General features: G+C 41.8%; 2 protein-coding genes across 3 annotated transcripts; one reads left to right on the forward strand and one right to left on the reverse strand.

The window, feature by feature from the left end:
- Nucleotides 1-153: 153 nt before the first annotated feature.
- faap100 (FA core complex associated protein 100) lies at nt 154-5,558 on the forward strand. Its single transcript, XM_046378229.1, has 8 exons — nt 154-526; nt 649-767; nt 924-1,828; nt 2,428-2,584; nt 2,699-3,632; nt 3,718-3,840; nt 4,106-4,192; nt 5,299-5,558. Exons 1-8 carry the CDS (start codon nt 371-373, stop codon nt 5,428-5,430), a joined length of 2,613 nt encoding a protein of 870 aa, XP_046234185.1. The 5' UTR covers nt 154-370; the 3' UTR covers nt 5,431-5,558.
- A 2,667-nt stretch (nt 5,559-8,225) lies between these two features.
- On the reverse strand, nt 8,226-17,831 carry fscn2b (fascin actin-bundling protein 2b, retinal). 2 transcript variants are annotated; one of them, XM_046378240.1, is made up of 7 exons: nt 16,995-17,831; nt 16,563-16,661; nt 15,655-16,381; nt 9,925-10,081; nt 9,381-9,502; nt 9,084-9,251; nt 8,229-8,968 (listed from the first exon to the last, which is right to left on the reverse strand). In XM_046378240.1, the coding sequence occupies exons 2-7, from the start codon at nt 16,653-16,655 to the stop codon at nt 8,763-8,765; spliced, it is 1,473 nt and encodes a 490-aa protein (XP_046234196.1). In that variant the 5' UTR covers nt 16,656-16,661; nt 16,995-17,831; the 3' UTR covers nt 8,229-8,762. The 2 variants fall into 2 exon arrangements, with proteins under 2 accessions (XP_046234195.1, XP_046234196.1); XM_046378239.1 differs by having other exon boundaries at nt 8,226-8,968; nt 9,084-9,502.
- Between the last annotated feature and the right edge of the window lie 214 nt (nt 17,832-18,045).

An 18,045-nucleotide genomic window follows, 5' to 3' on the forward strand; every position in this document is an offset into this window, starting at 1 on the left:
GGTGATACAAAGCGGTGGAATCCAAGTTAATTTAGTGAATCAAGTTTTTTTTTTTAAGTAATGTAAATCAAAACTATTTCTACATACTCCTGTACAATAGGTGGCGGTATGCACCTTCAAAATGGGTGATCGCAATTTGATATTAAACGGATGTAGAAGAAGAAGACGTTCTTGCTTGTTACTGGTCCAAAAGTCGACGCGGGGAATTATGTGACAGCGTCTCGTCCACTGTAAACATCTCATCAAATTATACCCGGTCCAGTTTTGCCCCAATCGTTCATTTTTTTATCCCTTGTTCAGCTAACAGTGTTAACAGCGTGCCTAACGTTTATGCAGACTCGTCAGTTTCTTCTTCGTCGGTGTTGTGGTTATGGAAGGACGATGTGCTGTTGAGACTTGGGCAGACTTTGGCTTCTTAGGTCCATCATACACAGCAAAGGTCAGGTTTAGCGGTGGGACAGATGTGTTTCTCTGCACAGGCAACGACGAGGTCTATGTCTTCAATACTAAAGAGGGGAAACTCACGGCAAGTAACTTGGACATTGATCAGCTATCACAAATAGACTAGAAAGGTCCACTGAGTAGATCAAGTTGTAAAAATAACTGCACATGTTCTGTGTTAGACTGTTTTATGTTGTTTTGTTGCAGGTTGTCCTACAGTTTCCCGGTCCCGTTAGTGACCTGATTGGGAGTCATGACAAGCAGCTCCTCTATGTTGCCTGTACAAGTGGAATTTATTGTGTCGGTTTACAGTTCCTGCTATCTAGGTATGAACTTACACAGGTGGTCCAGTGTTAGCACATTCATAACAACTGGATTTTCATTCAGTTTCTCTTAAGTCTGAGAATAAATGTGTTATATACAATTTGTTAAACTGAATCTTGTCAAAAGCCCCTTACTTACACGACTTTTCACCTCTGCAGAACTGAAAGTTTAGCAACTGACACCTCTTCCAGTCCAGCTGAGCTGAAAATTTCTTCAGAGTTCCTGGTTGTTCCAGAAGAAGGTGTTTTGTCACTGCTTCTCGTCCATTCGGTACTCCTGACTCTTTCCCAGAGAGACACGTCCTGGATGTTGATCCTGTACAATTCTTCAAAACAGTCAGTCTCTGGCAGCTATGAAATGCTCACTTCATTCAGTCTACCACTGGCCTCATGTGTTGTTCACGATGACACAGAGGGAAGCACAGGAAGGAGAATGAGGCCTGTGCTGATTTGTGTCCATTCGAGTGATATAACACCGCCATCGTCCACATCTTTGTCAGAGACCTCTTTAACTGAAGGCCATTTCCACCTTGAGTCAGTCCTCTTCAAAGTTCTGTTTGGGATTGATGCTGCCCTCAGCAAATCACCGATTATCCTTTGTGGAATGCCTGACGGGCGCCTGTGTTACCTTCCTCTGCGTCTGCCAGGATCACGGCTCCAAGTCCTGCATAGCTTGGAGCAGCCAGTTGTATTTGTTGGAGCCTCCTGTGTCATGGAAACGGGTCCAGGACATGCAAAGTGTTTGGTGGCGGTGGGAAAACTAGGGAGAGTGGTGCTGATCAAAATGAAAAAGGAAGGGCCAGAGGAAGGGGGCAGCACAGCTAGTTTTATTGAGAGGTGTGTACCAGGGCCTGTGATGTGTGGATGTATGGATAAAAAGTGTCTTTACTACAGCACAGGCACAGACCTGATGAGTCTGGATCTATCAGAGGAATCATCTGGAAGGAAGGGCCAGGAATGGGATGAGGAGTCATCCAGTAAGACATATACTGCCCTCCAAAGCCCCACCAGTTTAAATGTGTGCAGAGTCATCACCCTGGCTGAGCCTACATGCAACACTGCAGGTAAGCAGACTGAGGTCCGTCACAGATTTGCTGACTTTACAAATACAAACCACAGAACAATTTCCTTGACATGGCTTTCAGTTGATTCATGAGTGAGTTACACAATAGATATGGTGTGGTTTGGCTGTACACAGTTTGAAACAGTTACTGTTTTGAAACTTTTCTCTGTGAAGTGTGTTTGAGGCAGCTGCTGAACAAAAACCAGAAAGTTCACTTTGAAAGTTCACTCCCTCTCACAGAGGCTGGTGTGATTTTGACCACAAATTAATGAGAATATAAAAGTGATATTATGTTCACTGTGGTGAATTTGCTGTCTCAAGTTAGTTGACTGTAATATAGAAGTAAAAGTAATAGAAACAAATCTAAAAAGAAAAGTAAACCATTCCTATATACTGTCAGATCCTTCTGTCCATTAGGTGGTGGCGGCTGTTACTTTATCAACAAAGTTTTTGTTGTTTTTAGTCTTTTCACCCCACATCCAATTAAGATTTGGAGCAGTGCACAAGTTTATATGTGTAGCGGACAAGAGTATGTGTTAATAAATTGATATGGCCGTTGTGCCACTTATACTACCAATATCTTGTATCCTTGTATACCAGGTGAAGTTCAGTTGCTGGGGCTGTCTGTCAGGGGACAGCTCCAGAGGATCACTTTACCTGTGAGGAGAGAGGATACAAGATTGTCTAAGATGCTCTCCACCCAGGTGGGCCACAGTGTCAGGGACCTCTTATCTGCCATTGGGGATGTTTGTGAAAGGTATACCCAAGATGATTTCTTTTTGAATTGCTGAAATGGAACACAGTAGACATATATTATACTGAACTTTATCTTTCTTTTGACATGAATATGATTTTCCTTGCTGTCCTTTAGAGCATCAGTGCTGAAAACAGCCATCAGATCAAAAAGTCAAATTCTGAAGCACATGAATCAAGTGCTTAACATCAGCTTCCTGCTGATAGCCAGCACAAATAGTGAAGAGCATCTTCATGTCCAGGAAAAGCCAATCAGATGTCATGCTGTGACTGAGTGGAGCAGATTGCTTCAAAAAGATTCCCTGAACCTGAGATGTGTCCTGGATAATTCAAGTCCTTTTGTTTTGGAACAAGGCTGGACACTGAGCATCACTGTATTTCCTCTGTCATATTCTCCCAGCACAGGGGGAGAAAGCTCCTCCACAAATTTTTCATTCCCATTCCACAACCTCCATCCGGGGGAAACTTTAGAAGTGTCATTGCCTCTAGTAGCTGCAGTGGACATATCCTTCCCCATGACAGTGAGCTTCTCGCTCACCTTCTCACTCTCAAGGCTTCTTGGAGAGGAGGCAGCAAACCTTTCTGGTTCACAGAGTAGCTGCATCAGTTTGCCCTTGAACACACTGACAGTGGATTGGTTGCACGCCCTGCAGGTGAACAGTTCGATAGCTACACAGACAAAGGCCACATCTCAATGCAACAATACCCCAATGGATTCCATCCAAGCTTTTGTAAGCTCACGCAGGATAAGATGTAGTGGAAAAAGAGAGGGAGGAGGAGAGAGCGCTTCAAAGGCCGAGCGAGTTCAGTATTCAGCAAGTGTGCGGGTTTCATCAGAGTTATTGCAAGATACGCTTGTGTTTAAAAGCTCTGATTCGGACCGTCAGGGACCAAATTTGGCCCCTCGAAATGTGTGCTTTTCTTTACTGGAATGGCTGTTGTCTGAAGGCCCTGGGGGAGTGACAACAGGACACCAAAGAGACAAAATCAGCAGCTCAGTGGTCCATGCTCGAGGTCCAAATGGGCACACAGTCACACTGACTGCAAAAGAGGTAACAAATGATTTAATATACTGTTTAACCTTTGTAACTGACCTGCTATTATTTGCTAGTGAATGGATGCTCCTTTGTTCTCCAGGTAGATGTAGGGGAGGAGAGCATGAGGAAGGAGGAGTCCCTGACCATAGTGGAGGTTCGAGTTGAGAGCTCATCCATAGCAGCAGTGTGTGGACTGCATCATGCTGTGCTGCGCCGGGTAGAGGTACAAACGCTCACACATTGCCAACGTTTCCAGAATTTTCAGAGAAACTTACAGTCATAAACATTTACAAATATTTTTCGACATATATAATGGTTTGAGTTTTGGTCAAACAGCGACTAGACATCACATCTGCCTTGGACTATCCCAGACTGCCACGTCTCGGCCTTTTCTCAGCAGGCGTGATAAATATGCTTGTCCCTTCTTTTAGATGCAAAGTTTTATGTGAAATTCATTCAGATTCATCACCTGCTCTATTCCTACATAGACTCTGTTGCAGAGGGCTCCAGAGAGGGCTGCTTCTACAAAGAGGGTCCAGAGATTAGGTTTAAGACAGGCACTGCAGCGGGCTCAGGTGAGACTTACATTTTGTCTATAGATCATATTTACATGTTGGCTGTGGGAAGCTCAAATGCTGGGATAATGTCATACTGCTGTGTTGCACTAACTAACTAACTAGACACAAACTAACGTTGGCATTCAACCACTTCCTAGCTAACATTACCATTTGATAGTGCTACATGAAACGATGGAAAAAGCCAAAATTAACTGGGGAATATCAAGGCACATTTTGGACGCATTAATTAAGCCTTACTTTTACTCTATCAAGCCTGTTTCTGATTAACCAGAGCATTTCTGAGATGACGAGATGACAATGAACTTTACGTTGCAATCCAGTGTTTTTTAATTCCAGGCTTAAACAAATATATTCAAGATGTTTGTATTCAGAATTAATTTACACCTTTTTCGATTGTATTATGTAAGTCTATGAAATGATAATGTTAGCTGTTGTCTAAGGGTAGCTAATTTGTTATTAGATATGTCCTGTTATTTTGAAATATGGCCCAGTGTCCCTGCAGATTGTTACTATCCGTCGTCTTTTCGGTTGCTGATCCCTCGAGAAGCAGTAAAATGATACCAATTTGTCATATTCCAAACATTTATAAAACTTACAATTTTCAACCCAACAGTCTGACATTATTGCTCAGTATGAGGCTCCCTCATTGCTTGAGAGGAAAATGGCCATATGATTATGGTGTATAGGGTGTGAAACAAACAGTCATTTTTATTATTTTTTTATTATCATCTGTCCTTTATTAATAATTAATTATATATTCAGAAATGAATAGCCTTTAAACTTCATGACAGGTGCTCATTGTAAACAACAGTAAAAACATTCCATTTACACAAACATGAAAGGAAGAAAAGTAAGGGGATCTCATAGTTGGAAAAGTAACCAGCAACTGTGTACCCCAAAAGATAAATAAATAAAATCTTATTCATAAACAAATATAAACATAGCAAAATAATAAATAAATAAATACATGAATAAAATTAAGTCAGCCCATTAAGCTGGAGACTTCTGTAAGATCACAGTGATGCACCCATGATTGTATTTGAATCTAAGGTATCTTGATTTTTTTCTGAATGTTTGCCTCTTTCCTTCTGGTTTCATGTCAGCACCTGTTAGAGCAGATCCAGCAAAGTCGGGTATCGGGGACCTTTGGTATGGGCGCGTCCACAGGACAGATGAGCCGATCTCTTTTCTGCATTTACCAAGAACTCAGAGAAAATCCTCTTCTTATAATTTGATAAAGCCTACACTGTGGCTTTATTAAATTCAGTTCAGTTTTATATAACCTGTCCTTGCAGCTGATTGAGTAATGACGTCGACATATTGTAACTGTACTTTTTCATCACCATAAACAGATGTTACCATTCATGGTCGTTCTCATATTATTCATTCATTCTCCATTATTATTTTGTTATTGTACATATTCTACAGCTGTAATAATTATGGTCGCTCACAGTGGGGTTTTTTTTGTTAGATGTGTGCTTCTGTTTAATTTCTCTTTACAAACCATTATGTTCAGCACACGGTGACCGAAGAGCTCAGGTGGCCTAAAAATACATGCAATTACAGCCCAAATGGAAAAGCTCTCTCACAGCTGAGTGAAGTTCCTCTGACTGACGGTCTCATGATGTGCGAGACATGTAGGTGTAACAGTAACATAGTACCTGATGTACACTGCAGGCACAGGCACTCAGTTACAGGTGAGTGGATGATTGCAGGGATTTAATCATAAATGTACAATAAATTAAAAAGTAAGTAATTTGAGTTCTCCTAATCATCCTAAAGGGTTGTTCAGGTCTACACCAACTAAAATGAACGTTCCAACTTCTGCTCCAGTAAAGTTTTGTCTGAGTAGAATCCATTATTTCAACTGTACACTGAATATCAAAATAATAAAACACATTTACTGATGGAGACAGTTGAGATTCTCCAGAATTTTCTGACTTGAACACAGAGAGCCTGGGTAAACTTGGTAACTACTGACCGTCTCCTTTGAACATGGAGATGGTCATTCCATGCAGTACTGTACATAATCATTTTAATGAGATATAAAGAAAATAAGGAATTATGAGCTTATAATCAATTAGAAATTAGAATCAACAAATGAGAACATGAACATTTATTCTTTTACTCAGAAGAAGAAAAATGAGTGAAGGACAGCAGTAGGCGCAGACAGTCCTCTTTGTCCAAATAACATATTCACTGTTTTCAGTATGGAATGGAAGAACCACAGCAGTGAGCACAGTGCTTAGAAGGAGATTAAGAAACAGACAGGAGGTCAACCAGCAACCAGCAGACCATTTTGACTGCAGTTGGTGAGTGGCTACTCCTGCTCAGACCATGACAAAAACATGGAATACTACTGCTTACTGCCATGGCAGGAACAGCCTGCTGGTACCATGGCTCAAACAGTTCCTGTGGGTTGTGCCTCAACAGCATTTATCTGCCTAAAAGCAGTGATAGAGTCTCTCTGTTCTGCAGAGATTCTCATAGTTCATCCACCAATAACTGACCAAACAGCAGACCAGTGAAACTGCATTATGACTGGTGAGCAACTGTTGCCATCTCCTTTTATCACTACAGTAAGAGCAACACCTTACAGAAACAGCATCAGCAACTGCTGGTCTCCACATGTCCACAGCAGCTGCATGTCCTGACTTGTGTATGTCTTTGCTTCCTGATCTCTGAAGCTCAGAGGTAGGAGAAGGTAGAAATACTCTCTTAAAAGTAAACATCATGCATTTAATTTTTTACTTTAGTAAAAGTACCAAACAAAAAGTACTCATTCTGCAGAATGGTATGTTTCAGAATATGTATTGTATATTATGTAACTAGATTACAATCTTAACTTCAATTTACTCTTTATTTATCTATATAATATGATCTGTAATATAATTGATTTTATTTTGTATAATTAGACTAAATCTAAAAAGCAACTTGCAACTAAAGTTGTCAAATAAATAGTACCTCAGACCTGTACTTAAGTACAATACTGTATAGGTTCTTTCTTTTTACACAGTCCTCAACAAAAATAATGTGGATTTAACAAATAATAATAAAAAAACAACAGAAAGAACAGAACCTCAGCAGTGATGAATCAGCACTTGCACATGATGATGATGCTGCTCCAACAGTAGGTAATTTATTTTTACAGCTTTCAACAGAACAGCAGAAATGAAAGTTGATTTTAACATACAAATGGGACCCAAACCTCTGCAGAGGACTCTAAGGACCAGCAGACTTGAGGATCCTCCTCAAAGTCCTGCTGGGGACATCTGCAGTGTCTCCTCCAGATGAAGAAGCAGCCACCCGACTGCAGCTGATGATTCTACCTCGTCTCAGCAAAAGCAAGAGAGCTCAGAGGTGAAAGTGTATGTTTACCTGTAACACTACACAAGGTTTTCACTTCACAAGGTAGGCTAACATTTTGAAATATTGGATATTGAATTATTGACATTTAGGATGTGTGCACATCCACAAATTATACATTGTTGTGTGGGCATGTGGGCAGGTTCATGTAGAAATTGATTTCCCCACATGGCTCCAAGTAGTCATGATGACACAAGATTACAGTCACCAAAACTGTCAAAAACCAAATGACTTGCCTGTATCGCTATATAAAGCTGTAACGCTATATCGAGGTTTGACGAGATGTCAAATGTGTGGATGCACTCTTAGATAAGACTGGTCTTGATTTCTATAATGCTTGTAGAAATGTGATAAGACTAGAACAAAACACAAGCAGACATACAGTTTGTATCTTTGCATTCACAAAAGAAAGAAAAGCATAACAGAGGAACAAATGACAGAAGGTTGGAACGCTCCTGCTTGTATTGGTAGGATACAGCTGCCATGTACATGAGTCTTACTTACAGTTTCTGCAGGTAACTAGAAACCCAATCGTTCTTGTCTGCTTAATAATCATCCTCAGATGGAAGTACTGTGCTAATGACTTGAACTCCTCTTGAAGGTGACCTCACTCGTAATGGTGGCAATGTGTGTCTCAGATGTCACCCTGATTCATTTCACTTCTTAGACTGAGTGTCATTACACACCTGTATTAGTACTGTCAATATTGCCTATAAGGAGTGGTAGAAAGTCTGACTGGATGTCATGCCTATGATAGGTTTTACTGCACAAATTTAAAAGTCTTTATTGAAAGAGGATTTTTTTATTATTTTATTGGTTTTTTTTAACATAGATAAACAAAAAAAATCTGTTGTTCAGCTTCAGAACAGAAATTGTGCAGTAAATGCTCAATGGAAAGAAAATATCTAAAAGAACAACACAAAAACTTCAGTTTTCATTCACACTATTTTTTTTCTGTTTTGAGGTCAAGAACTGATTGAAAACGTTGTTCACTTCATCAAGACGTTTCTTGGCTGGTCAGTTCCGCTGCTTGCACTTTGTCCTCCCCATTTGAGTCGGTTATCTCTGAGTTGTCTGTTGCCACCTCAGTACAGGCTCTTCACCGATGAGTAACCGTGTTTCACCTCAAAATGCCACAGAATTAACTTAACAGTGAAAGGAGTCAGAGTCAGGCCTTGGCTTGGGACTGTTTTGGATTGTATTAATATTCCCATAGGGCTGAGCTGCTCAGGCTGAGTCCATCTCCCTTCAGTGTGCCTCCCTGGTCTCCATGCAGGTATTTGCCATTCCTTCCACGGATGGCGAGGCGGCCATGTTCCAGGAGCTCCAGAGAGAAATCCTCAGGCACTTCACCATCTGAGCACACGAGCCCAGCACTGTTCACATACCAGAACCGGCCATCCACACCTGCAGGATTTAAAGGGTAGACTCACAAAGTCAGACACAGCACAAATCAAGTCTTGATGACACAACAAAAGAAACAAAGATTCAATAAGTCTTGTTTGTGGGGGTACATCCTGACCTTTAATATGGTAGGCCCCATTGTTGAATTGCAGGGTGAAAATGTCATAGATTGATCTGCTGGCGTCCAGTGTGTTGGAGTTCCTGTGGTGGCAGATGAATCCGTTCTCTCCTCTCAGGATCAACATGGGTCGGTTGATCAGCTTCAAAGTGAGCTGCTCATCCTCACCTGACAGCAAATGATGATGACACACCCGAGGAGACACAAGTTGACGCAAGTCAGGAGCAGGGCTTGAGGGAGGAGGTAAATTAGTGATGAGAGCAGAAAAAGACAAAGGAAAACAAACTGGCCTCTTACCTGCGGAATCACTGACAGCAAGCAGCTGGCCATTCTTCTTGGTGCAGATGTATTTTCCATTGTTAGCTTTTAGTGCCACCTTCTGGCCACACCACTCCACTGAAAACATTGTGTTTGCTGACCTGCGGTTGGGCATCATAAGGCAGTGAAAGGAAAATGACACTTTCTTTGCCATTACTTGGTCTTGGAAATATGATTACATAAGTGCATGCAAGACTAAGCAGGTCAAATAAGAGGGATGTAAATTGCTATCAAATCACGTTTGCCAAGATACATATAGGAGACAGAGATGTACTAAAACAAATGATTTATCACTATATTCTGTTATTTACCATCTCATGCACTCACGCAAATATCCCTCTAATTTTCATTCTTTCAGTGATAGTTGTCTTATTTCCATAGATTCCATTTGATGACTGACACAATGACAAGATGTCCTCCAAGCTGAATGCTGCACTCATTAATACATCTGTGATTATCTTGCTATGACATGTCAAAAAATCTGCTGTGTAATCAGCCCAACGATATGAGAACACAGACTCACACTTCGGTGGCAGTACTCTGGATGCCCCCGTGGGCCACCAGAGCCCAGTAGTTCCCTTGGCTGGTGCGGAATGTACACTTCCTGGTTTCTTTGTCAATTTCCATCTGAAATGTCTCCATGTCTGTCTCGTCTTCCTGATTGGCTGCAAGGCTCACTCCTGGGAGGGGCACAGCATGCACGTCTCGTCATTAACGTTTAAGCATGAAAATTGAAGGTCTATAGTGTATAATTATAATATTTTTACAGAGACAAGTGATGAACTTAAGGCAGCATCAAAATACATCTGGTTATACTGATGAGGTGAAACTCAAGTGATTTGTGCATGAAATAAACAAATTCCAGTGCAGATTCAGCTTGTTTCCTCTCTGGATTCTTAGTGGCAAGTTGGAATCCAACAAAACAGTTTGGGAAAAATGGTGACATATCAGCTTGCTAATCAGGTTGTGTTGTTATGTTTAGCTTGGCCCAGCATGAAAGAGTTTTTAATCACGTCTGATCCTGGGATGTTAAGTGGTTCCGCCTTAAACTGATCATATAGCTTCCACTGGGTTTTGTCTGATTCTGGTTCTGGAAGCACTTAAGGACAAAATATACTGTAAATCAAATGAACACACTAAGAGGGCCCGTGCAAGGGAATCTTACAGAGACAAACTATCCCACACTAACAACAGTATGTAAGAGACAGATTGCAGAGAGCTAAATCCCAAATTAGATGCCTCTCAGAATATCTCCAATGCATTTTCTTAATCCTTTAACAATGCAGATCTGTGCACCTCACCCCCCTCTGGTCTCTCCCTGTTTTCCTCTCTCGCCATCCCTCTCTACCTTCCTCCCTTCCCCCATCATTCCCTCCTTGCCCCTGACCCCCTCTCACCATCACCCCACCTCCGGCCCTGCCTCTCTGCCCTCTTCACAGCAGGACTCTGATATAATCAGCTTTCAAGTGCTACCCGTCCAATCCCTCAATCCCCTCAATAAAAGAATAAAGGAAAAACAGGAAAAGACCAGAGGATTTTATGGTCCACACTTAGCAGGCTGTACAGATAATTACCAACCACTCTAAACCCTTAAGCTAACGGAACTGTGAATGATTGAACATATGGAAAACATGTTAAACATGTTAATGCCTTAACTAGCTACTGTATATTGTTTCATACATCTTAAAGGACCCAAAGCATGCTCTTGTATAGAGGTGTATTCTTATCTAACAAATATGAACCAAATACTGTTAAAAACAGGTTAAAAAATATCTTTAAACCTAACAGGTAATTACTTTGGCTTGTTGGTAACTGGCATTTGACTGCACTGGAGATGTGCAGAAAAAGTAAAGTCTAACATTGAAAGACTCCAAAGAATAATACAACACTGCCAAACAAAAGCAAATCTGCAGAACAGAGACATGACAATTCAAGCTAGTGGTTCTGTGAGACTAATGCTAAGCTAAGTATGCTAACATGCATGCTAGAGTTGTTCAAATCAAATCTTTAATACAAGATTTTTCAGCTGAAGTGACTACATTGAATCAGCATTGTTGCTGATAATATATACAGCACATTGCTTCCTTATTAAAATGAAATGCAAGGATGTTTTTTCAAACATTCGTATATACCCAGGATCTCTAGTGACCATATAAACTTTTAAAAGAAAACATTTTTAATAGGTGTATTTTTAATTTAACATACAAGTTAACCTTTCCTTAGTTCTTTTGAAATTAAGCACGAACTACAATTAAGGCTTACAGTAATGTGGGTAGTATGGGGCAAGTTCAACATGTGACTTGTTGATGGTACAGCACTTGGAACTTTATTGCAATCCATCCAGAAATTGCTCAGATATTTTAGTCTGGAGCAAGGTGGTGGATAACATGGATAAAAGGGAGACAACATATCATAAATACAATTTAAATTACATGTAATAAACCTAGGACTGCTGAGGGATGCATGCACATAAATTACATATACATAATGTAACACAGATGCACCTACAGGTAACAGTTTGAAGGGCCTGATTACAGCTTAAATTTTTATAAGATTATTCAGAGATATTTCTTGTGGCTTTGTCTAATAATTTTATATCTGACCGTAGATAGGGGGAAACTCAAGGGGGAGAAAAGGAGATGACATGCCACAAAGGTGTCATGGTTACTGAGCTACTGGGATGCTTTAATCACATCTTATACACACCTGATAAACTAGGTATCATGAGGTCTTACAACTGGTTAAATTATCATTGATCTTAAGTGTGTTAGACGAAGACGAAGGCGAAATTTCTGCTCCTCTGCTCTGCACCTACGCCTGGGGGCCCATCACTCTCATTCTGTCTCATCTCAGCTCAATGTCATGCTTTGTCTACCTATTCCATGTGTCCATTTCACACTAATTCAACCCAGAAATGATCCTCCGACAGGGCTCAGCTGGGACCTCACGGGCGGCTTCTGACAGATGAGAGGTGAGGAGGCAGAGGAAGGAGAGAAGGATGGAGGAGACAGAGAACAGGGGGAGAAAGATGCGATATCCCGAAATCCAAGCCAGCAATCTGAGGTTACCTATAGCTGTGCTGATGACCATCTTTGACATGCCAGTAGGTGAAGCATACAAAATAAGATGTCATCCTTACTGTAGCCACGATCACTGATAAACTATGCAGCGTAGAACAGTACACTCTTCATTAGTACACTCCCTTATGCATCGATACAGAGACAGTCACAAAAGCACACAGGTAACATCAGCAGTGCCACATTTTGGATCAGACCCCAGATCCAGCTCCACTTTCTAGTGTTGTCCTATCTGCAGCCTGCAAGTGGAGCAAGCCTAACTAATCCATCAGCGATAGATGGCTCTGACATCTATTATTAATGGTAAGCTGATGCCACCGTCTCCCTCTTCCTTATTTCCCTCTTTCTCCCAATCCTTCATCCTTCTCAACTGCATTTTCTGCTTTCCCCCTTCATTTCAGTCCATTCATTTTCCCCCCTCTCTTATCTGTTCATGGGCTGTGTATCTGTGGCTGTGTGCACTCATGTATATATATTTGTGCTCACGTGTGTCAATGGAAAGTTTGTGTCTTTGGACTATCATCTCTTTTTCACTTTCAGGTCAGAGTGGACCACTTAGAACCTAAGAACACAGGGATGTGATGAGAGACATGATGACAGCCCTACATGACATGCTCACACACACAAAATGCAGGCTATCCCATTGCTGTTTACAAACCTCTCTTTAATACTTTTACATCTAAATTCTACCTCACAACAGCAGGCCCTCGTTTATCACTGACCCAGTTACTGAATTTGCTCTTGCTTCAAAATAGAAAGCCAACATGACTCCTCTAAGTGGAGCAGAAACAAAGGGGCTAATTTTTGTGTAAATACAGGTGATATTAGGGAGGATGACAAGCCCACCTGTGTCCACACATACTCCTATTGTCCTATTGTCCTAAAGTCCTTTGAGTGTTATATCCTCCCTTCTCTGCTTCCCATTTTCTGCGTCTTCTTTAATCATCATGTCACACCCAGAGGTAGAAGGTAACAAGGTATATTCACCCAGATAGGGAAAATGTTGAAAATTCTTGAGTGAAAAGATTAAATTTTATACATATGTGCCACTTTTAGAGGGAGGAATACTTATTACTTTTAATTTAACAATTTCAACTTTCACATAATATAGTTTTTAATGTTTTCATTTAGTGTTCACACTGGAAGAAAATAGGGAAGTCAGCTGATATCATGTGGGGCCATTTAATAAGCTTGTCCACTGACAAGAATACTTGGTCGCTGCTGAACAGTTGTTACATGTCAATAGCCAGTCTGTCTTGTGGCAAAACAGGTAAGGAATTACGTAATTCAAAACTGAAATGTCATAGCAACAAAAAATATATTAGGAAAAAACCAAAATCTATTTTGCAGTATCATATATTGTTAAAAACGGCATATTGATGCTCTCTTTAATTATTTGTTTCCTTGATTTTCAGCAGCACATCAGCTCTGACTGAGTCCAGGGTTAGCAGGTTAGAGCAGGACTCAGAGGGGCAGAAGCTTTAGCCCCAGGTGAGAGGCAGCTTGGGTTTCTGAAAGCAGACTCCCCCCCTCGCCTTCCAGGAACAGGGGCCAACTTCATCAATAATTCAAAACACCACCTCACCACTTGCCACAGCAGGACGGTATGGTTGTGTGTGGGCGAGTGTGTCGAAGAAAGATAAAGCTTTTGTCTGCGCAGAACAAGTGAAGGTAGAGAGACAGAGAGAGAGAGATAGACAATAACAGACAAATGTGAGCATACATTTGTTCATGTTGCAACTCTATACTGTATGCATGTTTTATCCCGCACCATAGCTTTCCTTCCCTTCAACCAATCACTTTACAGTGCTCCCAGTCATTTGGTTTCCGCTTGAAGATCCCACTGCTAACCAGGAACAATGAGCATGGGGGCATTCGGTTACAGCACCCATGGATGAAGTAACTCGACCCCGCAGACAAGAATCTGCAGCCTGCGAATGGGTGTCATGGCCAAGTATGCTGACAAGTATACTAATCCCCCCCAAATCCAGTTTCAAATCAGACTAGCAAACCATTTTGACCACTTCAAGTGCCCTTCTGATTATATGAAATGTGATCGTCACAATTACAATTTTTCTAGTTTTTACGCTGATCAAAGAAATTCAACCTTGTTTTTAAGAAGAAAAAAAACAACATCTTTGAAGTTAATGTGGAGTAATCCATCAGTGTAGTAGTGTGGTGTTGTGCCTGCATGCTGATCAAATAACACACTCCATCAGCCCTGTCCCAAGACCAGAGAGTAAATATATAATACAGTATCAACAGAACATTACTGCACAGCATATAAGTTACAAGCAGCTGTTTCAGTAAGTCCAAGGAGTGTTAACACCATTGCCCACCAAAGCCAGAAGGCACATTTGAGAGGGGATGAATTTTCAAAGAGATCACAATTTATGATTTATATTTGGCAAAACTTATTCTGTTGTGTTTGCTTTTCATACTGTCATATCCATCATTTCTGGAACGCAACACCTATTCTGACCGCACTCATTTTTTGTTTTTAAAACTCTTTCATGAAAAACTCATTGCAAATAGTGAACAAATCTGTTTCAGAAGTTATCCCCAGCATAGATGCACAATTAATCTGTTAATGGGCCATTTCAATTCACTATGGCTTAATACTAACAGTGAACGACCCTAAATCAGCTGCAGCTTTGTCTATCTTGTTTTCATGGAAAGATGCTTCTATCCAATGTGATATCAATTCATGTTGATGTGCAGACTACATTACCCATAATTACTATGCATCCCTTATCAGATGTCATTCATTTGAGAGTGACCTACTCCCCTAACCATGCATATTCAGCATGTTCACAAGTTAATGTACCTCCTGTGATTTGTAAGCTCAGTTTTCTGGACACGTATCAGTGCACAGTAGTGTATATAGGCAAGTGGTAAGTAGTAGTAACTGTGGTAGTAATTGTATTTGCTACCCCTCTGCTTACATTATGTATGTGTGGAGGTCAGCATGTGTCAGCTAAAGGCTCATATGACCACCCTCAGTGGCACATAAGGTCAGCTTTCCTCCATTTAATCAGACATTTGGGATTCTGCATACAACTTCAGGGAACCTAGGAAGCTGCACAAGATGCATCTTGTGCATGCATGCAAGGCTTCAGGACAAAATCAGTTTTGTGACAATATCTTCTCTAGCTGATGTTTCTGTGGTATCCTACCTTGTCTTATGGAGACGTATCGCCGATTGGCTGCCATCAGAACTACCTGTGGGTGGCTTTCCTCTAGGTCAAACAGTTCATCTTTGCCTGGCTTAGAGCACCGTCCAGATCTCAGGGTTCCTGTAGGCCCCATGGGAGACAAATACTTCCCCTCACAGTCTTTAAAGGCCAGCTTCCCGCACTTCAGCTCTAGCGTATACGCCGTAGCCTTACCACTCTGCGTCAAGAGCTTCCCATCATTGCTGAGAAAGCGGCCATCACAGGTCTTAAGGCAGTACTTCCCATCCAGGTAGACAAGTGTCAGGAGCGCTGCCACCCCCCAGGGAATGTTTACATCCACAGCGATTTCCCCATCCTCCATAGAGAGGTGGGCATAACGCTTGCGGGCCACAGATAGTAGGTTGGCCTGAGGATGTAAAGCCAAGTGTACTGCCCACAGCTCGGCATCTGTGATAACCTGAGCAAAGCAGGACAGGTAGTCCCGAGAGCCACCAAAGAAGCGCAGGTGCTGCTCAGACTGCAGAGCCCAGCGACCATCTGATTGTGCCACGATGAGGAAGCGACAGTCAGAATTGTGCCCATCAGCCTCACAAGTGACTTTGCCATCCTTGTCAGAGGCCAAGTAGCGTCCCAGATGGCTGCGCAAGTAGACAATCTGGGTGTCCTGGGAGTCTTGCTCCAGAGTCCATATCTGCTTCTTCTTCAGACTCGGTGCTGACGCATTCACCTGAGAGACAAAGAAGTGTTCCAACAAAGAGCATGAGGCTTTCCATCCTTTGTCTTATCTACAACAAACCGGCAGTGTCTGGTAGCATCTGCCTAAAAGATTAGAGAAATGTATGGCTCTATGACTCAAACAATCATGCAAATACATTGTTCTTCTTTTATATTGGATGGAAGGTTTGTACCTTGAAGCCAAAGGTCTCAGCAGTGAGGTAGCGACCCTCATGATTGATCAGACCAAACTGCAACTTCAAGGGGCGGTTCCCGTTAGCAGGCATCTTCACCTGTGGATTCAGAAATATGAGAGACAGGGGGAGAAAAGAGTGACACAAGTTAGGGGCTGTGGAAAGATTGGGAAGAGAGAAAGAAGGGGCCTAATATGGGATGGAAGAGTGAAGGGTTTGCATTTTTGTAAAAAAAGGGTGAGGAATTTTTAAAGAGGTGAGGAATAAGGAAGGAGATGAAGTCATGGAGAATGATGAAATGAGAAAGTCTTTAAGACAGGAAATCAATTCATTAAGGTACAGTATATAAAGCACTCCCAAGACCACAAATTCCTCCCCCCGCCCATAGCTTTATTATACATTTTTCCAGCTACAGCCTCCTAATTTACTTACTGTGGTTTTGTGGCTTTCCCTTTGCAGTTTCTGTGGCTCTAATTCCAGCTCTCAGATTTAAGAGGCTTCTTTCACCAAGGGTCCTCTTGTAATTCTTTCTTTCCTCTTCTTCTCTTGCTGGCTCTCACGTTCCCCTGGTATCCCGGCTCCCCTCGACCACTACTTCTCCAAAGCCTAATCAGGTTAGAAGCGGCAAAGACTTGAGTCAGCCCTGATCTCTCTTTAGTCCCAAGTAGACTAATTTTGATCTAGACTGTTTATCTTCACTTCTGCAGTTGACGCTAACCCTGTCCCTCCCTCAATGAACAGTGCTCTCTCATCCAGCCTCACTCCTGTTTGACTTGTTATTCACCCTGAAGGCTCAGTCACCTGGTCCCCCCTGATTAGCCCTCACTGGGGATTTTGTTATTGCCCCTCCTTTGGCTCCTTTGCCTACTATCTTGGGATTGCATCCAATAATCTGACTCTCTTCTTCACCTTCCTTGAAGTCCAGGTTGCTTGTTTGTCACACAAAAGTTTGATCAGTGAAGAAGAACATCCTCAGCGATCCTGCAAATTTTATGGTAGCACACTGAAGGACTCCTTCACTCTTTCCCTAAACATAAGCCGTCCATCACAACTGAACTCCGCAACAAAGGGTTTTTGCCTCTGTAATCTTAAGCCTCTCTCTGTCGCTTTTTCCTCCCATCCTCTCCTTCTCCGTGTGCTTTTCTCTAACCTGCCATGTGTATAATCCTGCCTTTCTCTGCCTCTGTGCTTTATTCTGAGCTCCTGCACTTCGCGTCTTTCTGTGACACATAAAGACAGGTAAGTAGAAACAATGCACACACACACACACAGCCGGGTAACCAGAGCACTCCCCATGCCTTTTGCGTTGTTGCCCGAGTGCGGCTCCACTTACTTGTCTGTGCTGAGGGTTTAGTTACACACCTTCTCTGATTGCAAGCTCTCTCAGTCAGTTCTGATGGGAAATGTGTCCAAGAGACCACAGAAGTCAGGTTGTACATGTGAATTTGGTAGGCAAGCAAAGGAGAATGAAAGGAGATGACGC

Source organism: Scatophagus argus, chromosome 21 (assembly GCF_020382885.2).
Source record: "Scatophagus argus isolate fScaArg1 chromosome 21, fScaArg1.pri, whole genome shotgun sequence".
Lineage (NCBI taxonomy): Eukaryota > Metazoa > Chordata > Actinopteri > Scatophagidae > Scatophagus > Scatophagus argus.

What these genes read in the sequence shown, in the direction of transcription:
- faap100 (XM_046378229.1), top strand. Translation starts at nt 371, where the DNA reads ATGGAAGGACGATGTGCTGTTGAGACTTGGGCAGACTTTGGCTTCTTA. An exon ending in TTACAGTTCCTGCTATCTAG is followed by an intron (nt 768 to 923) that starts GTATGAACTTAC and finishes TCACCTCTGCAG; the next exon opens with AACTGAAAGTTTAGCAACTG. An exon ending in AGGCACTGCAGCGGGCTCAG is followed by an intron (nt 4,193 to 5,298) that starts GTGAGACTTACA and finishes GTTTCATGTCAG; the next exon opens with CACCTGTTAGAGCAGATCCA.
- fscn2b (XM_046378239.1), bottom strand. Translation starts at nt 16,655, where the DNA reads ATGCCTGCTAACGGGAACCGCCCCTTGAAGTTGCAGTTTGGTCTGATC. An exon ending in ATACGTCTCCATAAGACAAG is followed by an intron (nt 10,082 to 15,654) that starts GTAGGATACCAC and finishes TGCCCCTCCCAG; the next exon opens with GAGTGAGCCTTGCAGCCAAT. An exon ending in CAGAGTACTGCCACCGAAGT is followed by an intron (nt 9,503 to 9,924) that starts GTGAGTCTGTGT and finishes GCCCAACCGCAG; the next exon opens with GTCAGCAAACACAATGTTTT.